The following is a 9366-nucleotide window of genomic DNA, read 5'->3' as shown; positions in this document are numbered from 1 at the left end:
GAAGAATCAAAGCCATATACACAGTTTCACAATCAACTGAAGAGTGAAAACGAATGCATTATTTATTATATTTATAGCACCCAGCCCTCTAATTGATAGAAAATCCATGATTTTTTTAAAATTCCTGGACTGAACAGATAGATTGGCTTTTGTATATGTAGCCAAGTCTTCATCTGACTGAGGCTACAGAAAACATGGAGCTAGAAAGCTCCTGAGAGATTTTTTTAGTTCAATCCTTCCCTTAAAGATAAGAAAATTGAGACCCCCGAGATTAAACCATTTGCAGTAGGTGACACACCTCAGTAAAGGCTGTGCTGAGACTGGAACCCGGATGCTTGATCTTTTTTCATTACATCCCAATAGCTTCCCAAGAAAGGCTTCTAAATAAATTCATGGGATGTGGATGACTGAAAAGAGGGACTTTCAAAGTTCTTTGAAACTATAAAGAGCATTTTTAAAAGCCAGACACCTGCTTTATTATTAGAAGTTGGTCAATTTTCCAGATAAACTGACAATAAAAATTCTATGCTAAATCAGCAAATACACGTCACATACTCACTTTCCAGAAATAATTTTAGACTCTAGTCTGGCTTCATGGTGCCAGTACCCAAGAACATGTGATTTATATTGTTTTACTTTCTCATTAAAAAAAAAAAATTGAAAACAGAAATATCAGTTTATTTAGGATTAGGAAGAGACTTTATTTCAGGAAGAAGATGAAATATAATGGGTTTATGAACAAGCTATTCCATACTTTTCATCCAATGATAGAAAAATTAATAGGACACCTCTGTAAGTGCTGGAAAAACAAAGAATTAAATCACCAATCTCATACTTTTCACCAACACATTCCTGAATAAGCAATAATTCATGTTTTTTAATGCATTATGAGTTTTTAAGAAGGTACTTAGAACAGAATCTTTATTGATCAGTTCTATATTTAATGTAAGAAAAGCAATGAATGTATCTATGGGTTTTTTAGAAAGTTTATTATGGATATTGAGAAAGTCTCCAAATCACCCACCTCTCACCCCCACCAGCTAAAGAACAAACATGTTTGCACATGTGACCTGGATCAACTTGGTACAAAATTTCAGTTTTTGAAAGAGTTAATGGCAAATCTCAATAAAAATTCACTGTGAAAGTATCCAATGCTATTAAGAAATACGGAGCTCATATTTATCATTTTTAAAAGTTACTTGATTTTTTATATGAATTTGTGTGTATATTTTGATTTTAAAACTTGCCAAATGAGTGGCAATGCTTTCAGGTAATGATCATAGGGATGCTATCATGGCATAAGGCAGTTTTAAAAGCCTCTTTTGAGGTTACTTTCAGAAAAACACAAGTCTCAGAATTTAATCATTAATTTGCCTTGGTCCCCAATAATATTCCAATAAATCATCCTTTATTTCACCAGTCCTGGAAATGTGGAAAAATAAAATTAATATTTGAATGAAGTTTTGTCATCTATGACAATATTTAAATGAATGTTAATTCAGGTTCTTATAGTAATCCTGAAATTTGAGCATTTCATACTTTTAAGATGTGTAAATTGTAGTAACTACTCACATCATAGACATCATTTGTGTAAGTTATTATTTTGGAATAATGAGATTTCTAAAACAAAAGCAATGCATAACATTAAAATAGGATTCTACAGTTCACAATGATAAGAATAATTCTATACTGTGTAACAATACTCATGTTAGACAACATATTGAAAGTTTATAGCTGTTAGTGTTTAATTTATAAATAATAGCTCAGTAGCATGGACCCAACAAATTGACAAATTTCTTGGAAGTCTCTCTACATGAATCACTGTGATACTTAAGTATAAGAAATAGGCTTTATTGTAAAATGTTATTAAATAGCACCAATATTACTTGAAGGTAAAGTGAAACATTAATAGGAATGCAGCATACTGGTTTAATTTCTAACCAAAAGAGAGAAAGCATATCCTAAACAAAATAAGAATTGGATACAGATTATTTTAAGATAAACATTACTTATAAAACATTTCAGGGTTTTGCTTGTAAAGTTAGAAAAAAAAAGCCAGTACATTGGTCTTTTACATTCTATTCCCAAAGAAGATATATATGCTTACATATTCACGACAGTGCAATCTCAGCAGTAAAATTCCGGCTCATTCTATATAGTTACTCATTCTATATATTAGCTCAACAAGAACACAAATATTATAAAAGTGCTTTAAAGCAATCTGATTAGAGCAACATTTACATTAAGTACAAAATATACAGTAAAATGAAATTTCTTGTTAAATAGGATTATAGATTAACAATACCTTATTTAAAGGAACACACTTGCATGAATCAATTTTCACATTTGTTTTATTATATTTGATAGCCCCTATCACTACTGTATGCTTTCATTTCTGCAATTTCTAGAATCTTTGTACATCTTATTGCTAAGAATCCCTCTGACTTTATCTGCAAAGGTAACTTAAAAGTATTACTCCCAAAGTAAGAAAAGAAGAAATCCCATATTTTTATGGCAGTTGTGCAAAAAAACCACTGTAGTATTTGAGAGAAATGTATCTTGATCATTATAAATTCATCATGATAAAAGATATACTTTTGTACTAAAGCAAAAAGTGTTTGCCTTTAAAAATAGTGTTGTCAACCTATTGTGTAATTCTGGATATAAAGTTAGGTATGAAATCCATGGTTAATAATTACAAAAGCATTATTTGAAAAAAAATTTGCCAAAAAACATTTCTAAATGTGGCTGTCCATCTTAATGAGCACAGTTGCGGAATGAACAGAACAGTAGTCGCTTTATGCTGTAACAACAAAGAAGTAGGACAGTATCCAAATCTGCAGACCTGGGGCCACGTGTTCAGTCGCGGCTCAGCTGCACGCTGACAGAAGAGAGGAGGCGCCCTGCGCTCACACACAATGGGGCAATGACAACGTCTGTCACGCTCTTCCATATTGTCTGCACCGAAGGCTGGACCATTAGGCAGGTCTTTACGAAAGGCATTATAATCCTGGAATGGAGGAGGAGAGATGTGTGAGGGTTATTGGTGTTACCAAATAAGGCCACTGGCTCCTGCACATGCGTGAAAAGATATAACAGTGGCCTAACTCACCTAACATTGGCTGAACTTTTGAAACAAAATACAGTGGCCCACATAGTGACAAGATGCACAGAAGATAAGTTGCTTAAAAACTAGACAGGCAGGGAGATGACAAACAGTAATCTTATTCCTTTGGGTGGTATGCTATCTGAATCAGTAAAACAAAAAATAAACCAAACTGTAAATTTATCTGACCTTCACCCCTAAACATTAACCTGCCCAACTCTTCACATTTCTCTGCGGTTCTAATTCCTGGTAGCCTTTCTTGCTGCCTTATTCCACTTCACTTCCCCTTAGGACAGGCTGGGCTGAATGCCTGTGTGTGTGTTTGTGCTTCTAACATATTGAAACAAACTTCTTAATCCTCAAATTTATAAAAAAGCATCACAAACAGATGCTTATATTTCTGTCTTTCCTACTAGAATCCAAGTTCTTTAAGTGAGGACATTCTTGATCCTTAGTATGAGATGAAGTGAATTTAGCCATCTGTTAACATTTATATTTTTAATTTTTCATAATAATTACATGTACTGAAAAGGGTTGTGTGGTATAGTTAAAAGAGCCCTGCAATTTCTTAGGTGAGAAAAACTAGACGATATTGAAATTATTTTATTCATGTGCCTTTTCTTGAAATAACTGCATATTCTCATATTCCTCTGAATATGGCTTCTCTCTGTCACCCTCTGAAGATTGTTTCCTGCTGCAGTGGTGCTCTTAGAGCACAGGGGTGTTCGTGAATTCTCAGGCCTTGACGGCAGCCTCAATGGAATTTTTATTATTACCTGGGTGGGCACAGGAAGTGGGATTGATTTTCTTGGCTTGCTTTTAAAATGTGACTTAAGTAAAGGCCTATGGTACTTATTCCAAAGAGAAGGAAAGATCAGGCAACTGTCTGGTTGCAATATTTTTAGAATACTGAATTATTCATATTGACTGTTTACTATACAGATTATACTTACCTTGTGTTTTGTTCTAAGTACTAAAGACTTGAAGCAATCTCGAAAGAAAATTAATTACTAGGTGTTTCAGAGCTAAAGAGTTGAATACAAACTTGAATGATGGCAACGTTTGGCTTCTTATTCCATTAGTTTCTCATTTTACATGTGGCTTTGGGTAAATTACTACAAATTGAAGTATGACTTGGAAATCTTAGAGACTGGCTATCAGGATTATGTGCCCTTGAAATGTCCAAATGGTGCTGTCATTATAATAAATATAACTATTTTGAAGTCAGAATGAAAACAATTATAACAAAATAATCTCAAATCGACATACTACAAGGCTTAAGTTTAGATCAGAAAACTTCTTAATCAAATCCACTTCATTCAACATATAATTAGCTTGTCTTTCTTCCTCAGGCTAAGATATTTATCATCTTCATAACTTGTTAGATTTCCATGTCTTAAGAGGGAATTACGCTCGGGACAAAAGTGGATTTTCCAGTTCAGCAGACTGCAGTAGCCCACACTTGAGGACGTTAGTTCATAGGACGTGCTGAACTCATTTTAATGTTATTTTCTTTAAGTTGTTGTTCTCTCACTTTGGATCAAAGAATCCAAAGATCCTCTGATATCAAACAGTTTCCTCAACGTCCTAGATAGTACCCCTTCAGAAGCTCCAGGCAATTTGGAATAACCCAAAACTTGGTTGAGGCTCAATGTGGCCAACCTAAATACTTCTTCCATTTTTTAAAAAAAATTGATTTAGAGAGAAGAAGGGAGAGAGAGAGAGATGAGACTAGGGATCAAACTCTCAACCTGGGTATGTACCCTGATGGGAAATGGAATCCAGCACCTTTTGGTGTATGGGATGAAAGTTCCAACCAACTAACCCACACTGGCCAGGGCCAAAAACTTCTTAAATAAATCTTATAATTTATAAGAGTATATATTCCTCCATTGGATAATAAAGCTCTCAGGGCAGAGACTTTTATTTAGCTTTGTATTAACAATAGTGTCATGCAGATTGAATTGTCATAGCAATTTGCTTTATTAAAAAATCTTCCGGACTGGAGAGCATTATGCTAAGTGAAATAAGCCAGTCAGAGAAAGATAAATACCACATGATCTCACTCATTTGTGGATTATAGAGAACAACATAGACTGATGAAAAAGGACAGACCCAAAGACTGAGAAACAGCAATCAGGCTATCAATCCCCAGAAGGGAAGTAGGGGAGGGCAGGGGTAAGGGGAAGAGATCAACAGAAGGACTTGTATACATGTATATAAGCCAAACCAATGGACATGGACAACGGGGGGATGGGAGCATGAGTTTGTGTGTGTGTGTGGGGGGGGAGGTTGGGGGTTAAAGGGGGGGATGAGGACACATTTGTAATACCTTAACTAATAATAATAATAATAAAAAATAAAGTATTTCTTAAAAAGCAAAAAAAAAAAAAAAAAAAAAAATCTTCCGGAAAATGAGATTGATACTGCTGCATTCCCATCAGAGGAACCAGGTATTTGAATTGTATTCCAGCAAATATAAGGGGTAAGAGAGCTCCAGCCAACATTTCTTGGTATGATTTACTTGTGATCAATAATTTGCAATCGCCAAATGGTGGCTACCTCAGCCTGAGCGTGGTGTGGAATCAAACCAATTCCCTGGATCCTAATGACCTGAACTCTGGCCTGGGATACATCACCAGACTGAGTTCAGGGTTGTTGTTTTTTTGTTTGTTTGTTTGTTGTTATTATTTTCACTTGTTTCTTTAAAGAATTTAAAAATCAGACCTGTTGTGATGATGTGTTGTTTTCATAGCTTTGTTCACATACTCCCCATCAAAAGAAAAAAAAGAGAAAGAGCGAGGCGAGAGAGAGAGTTAGAGAGAGAGAGTGCACAAGCTTACTCAAATAGGTTTGATATTCTCTAAGGTCTCTAAAGATTAATCTACTAGTATTTTATCCAGGTATAAACTAACTTTTAAGCATTTTTGTTTGAAGTGACTTCTCTACTTGCAATCAAAGCTGTCTGATGACACATGTATGATGGTTAAATATTAATGTCCCACATGAGTGCAATCTGAGAAGAAAGCTGAAGTTAAATAATACATTTCATGTGGCTGAAAAGGAACTGGTTTGATGATACATCATATACAAAAACCCCTATGGTGCTCAGGACAGCCAGGTGGAGAGAAGCATCATTTGGTTAATTGTAGTTTTACTAATATCTTTCCACCATTTAGAAAATGAAAACCTTTTTGTTTTCAAGTCTTCCGCAAGTGCTTCAGGAAAACCTGGCTTTGTTGTATAAACATGGCACTCTACATTTCCAAATAGCTTCACAGTCAATGTTTCACAATATGCGGTGGCTTCCCAGTTTTTCACATTTTTGAAAGTGAGAAAACTAACACAGAGGTTAGATGACTGGTTTTAGTTAACTAGAAATCCGAAATTTTATATGTTGAATTTTAAAAAATCCATGTATTGCCCCGGCTGGGTGGCTGTTCGTTTCAGCATCATCCTTTACACCAAAAGGTTATGGGTTTGATCCCTGGTTGGGGTGAGTGTGGGAGGCAACCCATCGATGTTTCATTCTCTCATTGATGTTTCTCTTTCTCTACAAAATAATAATAATGACAATAAAACAACAACCACAAACATATCCTTGAGCAAAGATTAAAAACAATCCATGTGCTAATGTCAGAATATGAACTAACTATACATCTGGCCTTTGTGGATCTGCTGATATATAAAGGCAAAGGTTTTCATTCCTTTAGCAGTCTTCCGGCATTTTCAACATAGTTCAGCTGTTTACAATCTTTAGTGATCAAACAGAATTGATGTTCATTCGTTATCCTTTGCCTATTTGGTGAGTTTTTATTCACCATTTTTAGACCCTTTTCTCTGCTCACATAGCCTTCCCTGTGCCTCCTGCCTCCTCCACAGATTTAAGTGAGTTTTCTCAGCATCCACCTCTGTACCCAGCCAGCTGCCCTGCTGTGCTGTCAAGAAGCTGAAGGCTGACCCTGCATCTTTCTCATGCCAGGCCCCGTGCCTGGCACAGGCTAAGCATTCAGTAAAGTTTCTTGGTTGAACTAAACAGCTAGCTAACTGACTGAAGAACTTGATTCGGACGGTAAAGGGGAATGGAGACTAATTTTGTAACTTCTAACAAGGAATACACTATTATCGAGGGTGCAGCAATACCAAGTGATTAGGCAGGCATGGTGGCACCTGGGGTTACATATTTGACCTGGAGGGACCTAAAGCACAAGCTTGGCAACTGTTGCCTCTCAAATAAAGTGGATATCTTTTAAAACAACAACAACAAAACACCTTGGTAAAATGTGGCATTGTCCCTTAAAACTTTTTGATACTTAAAACTGTTCTCCAAAGCTTTATGATGCATTTTGACTGTGAATAAAGTTACTCAAAGTATCCTATCAATGTCCAGTAGATTTGCTGTATGTATTTTCCCTTTAACGGAGTTGTTGTTTAGAAGTGAAAAGGGAATCTGGAGGCCTTCTCATTTCATTATCCTGCAGTTCGGATTTTCATTCATCTGGTCTCATTCTTGCCATTTGCCCCTGGCAGGAAGCAGGTTTTACATCCTTTTCCAGTGATCCTGTCACTGGCATTCTGCTCAGAGATCACTGTTGCTTTACCCCAAGCATAGGTGGTGACTGCATGCGAAGTGATGAAAAAAACCTAAGAGGCCTGCCCCAAACCAGAGGTACAAGTCCCAGCACAGCCAGAGACAGAGCAGCCTGTGGCAGGGAGCTCGGCCTCCAGGTTTCCACCTCCACAGGCTGCTGGGGGACATCCCCTCTGTTTAAACTCCTAACCCAGCCCATGCCTCTCCTCACCCCCACCCCCACCCCCACCCTAGGATTCTAAAGAAAGCACAGGCTTTGAAGACCCCCCCTTCTCGCTAGGGTGTCAGGAGCTGCTGTGAGTCCCGTCCCGCCCTCCCCCTTCCCTCACCACCCCCCCCGCCCCCTCCGCATGCCAGCCTGGGAGAAGGGGCGGGCAGGGGTCAGGGGGCAAAGAACATTCCCACGTTTCAAAAAGCTGGTCCACACCCCCACCCCCACCCCCCACCCCCCCTACCCCCCGCCCCACACACACCCGGGCTGCCCCTTCTCACCAGATGTGCAGACAGCTGAGGGTGGCAAAGAGAATCCCCGCGGCAAAGGCCAGGGGGATCGCCAGGAACAGGGTCAGGAACTTGTAAACCACGAATTTGCTGACCTCGAAGAGGGCATGGCTGCAGATCCACACGTTGTCGAAGGAGTGCGTGGACTCGGGCTCTGCGATCACATCCTGGAAGTCCAGCTGCGGGACGGGGCGCGGGGATGCGGAATTGTCACCAAACCTGCGCCCCCGGGACCCAGGAGCCCTCAGGGCGGGGGGAGCAAAACGGGAGGGCTTGGCAGGGGTGCCCCACCTTCTCCTGGGGCCAAGGTCGGCGCCCAGAAATGTGGCGAAGAATTCCTGGCTACGCAGGCGGCCCCGCGGCTGGTGGTTCTGGGTCCCTGGACCCCGCGGGGCTGACCCAGTGGCGAGGGGCGGGGAGGGGGCAGAGGTAAGGGGAGTGGGGGGTCCCGCACCCCCTCGGCCGGGTGGGGGCTGGGGCGAGCCTCAGGCCCAGGTTTTGATCCCCCCTCCCCCGGGCTTCACCTTGAGATGCTCGTTGAGCTGGTTTGGATCCCGATCCGGGTCCGAGTCCGCGCACTTGGCAGGGTGGGCGTAGTCGAGGCCGCTGTGGTGGCTGTAGGCGTCCTCGTCCATGAAGAGCTGGACGTCCGCCTTCTCGGTCTCCAGCCCCATCGTGGCGCTCGCTCGGCGCGCGGCGGCTGCACCCGGCTGGCGAGGCGCGGCTCCGGCCCGGCCGCCCTTCCCTTCCCTTCCCTTCCCTGCCCTGCCCTGCCCGCCGCCGGCCCCGCCCCGCCCGCGCGCCCTTCCCGCCGCCGCTCCTCCGGCTCCCGCCCCGGCCCCGCGGCCGCCCGAGCGCCGCCCCGCGGATGCCCGGAGGGCGGGGCCGGACGCCGGCACGGTGGCTCCCGCCTCGCGCGCCCCCGCCCTCCGCCCTCCGCCCACCCCGTCTCCCCGCCCGGACGCGGGGAGCCGCTCCGCCCGGCACATCTGGGCCGCCCAGGCGGCGAGGCGCGCCTCGGGGACAGGGATGGGGCCGGAGGCCTGGGCCGCCGCGGGTGCTGGAACCGGGGCGCGTCGGGCCCGCAGGCTTTCCAGGGGTGATGGGCTCGCAGAGGGCTCAGCTGGAGGTTAAGAGCGGGGATGGCACCCGAGGGTCTGGCTTCGTC

The 9366-nt window shown here is 41.9% G+C and overlaps 1 protein-coding gene across 1 annotated transcript; it reads right to left on the bottom strand.

Moving 5' to 3' along the window:
* Window positions 1-683: 683 nt before the first annotated feature.
* On the bottom strand, window positions 684-8971 carry CAV2 (caveolin 2). Its single transcript, XM_081102017.1, has 3 exons — window positions 8723-8971; window positions 8190-8377; window positions 684-3010 (listed from the first exon to the last, which is right to left on the bottom strand). The coding sequence occupies exons 1-3, from the start codon at window positions 8870-8872 to the stop codon at window positions 2860-2862; spliced, it is 489 nt and encodes a 162-aa protein (XP_080958143.1). The 5' UTR covers window positions 8873-8971; the 3' UTR covers window positions 684-2859.
* Window positions 8972-9366: the final 395 nt, after the last annotated feature.

The sequence above is a fragment of the Myotis nattereri genome (assembly GCF_964212035.1).
Source record: "Myotis nattereri genome assembly, chromosome: 11".
In the NCBI taxonomy this organism is placed as follows: domain Eukaryota; kingdom Metazoa; phylum Chordata; class Mammalia; order Chiroptera; family Vespertilionidae; genus Myotis; species Myotis nattereri.
The sequence above is the reverse complement of the archived record's forward strand: the minus strand, read 5'-3'. Positions and strand labels throughout refer to the sequence as shown.

Bases quoted from the DNA above. Each gene is read 5' to 3' on its own strand.
- CAV2 (XM_081102017.1), bottom strand. From the start codon at position 8,872: ATGGGGCTGGAGACCGAGAAGGCGGACGTCCAGCTCTTCATGGACGAG. The intron at 8,378-8,722 runs GTGAAGCCCGGG...CCCGTCCCGCAG, and splicing joins AGCTCAACGAGCATCTCAAG to CTGGACTTCCAGGATGTGAT. The intron at 3,011-8,189 runs GTGAGAAGGGGC...CCTCCATTCCAG, and splicing joins CTCAGCTGTCTGCACATCTG to GATTATAATGCCTTTCGTAA.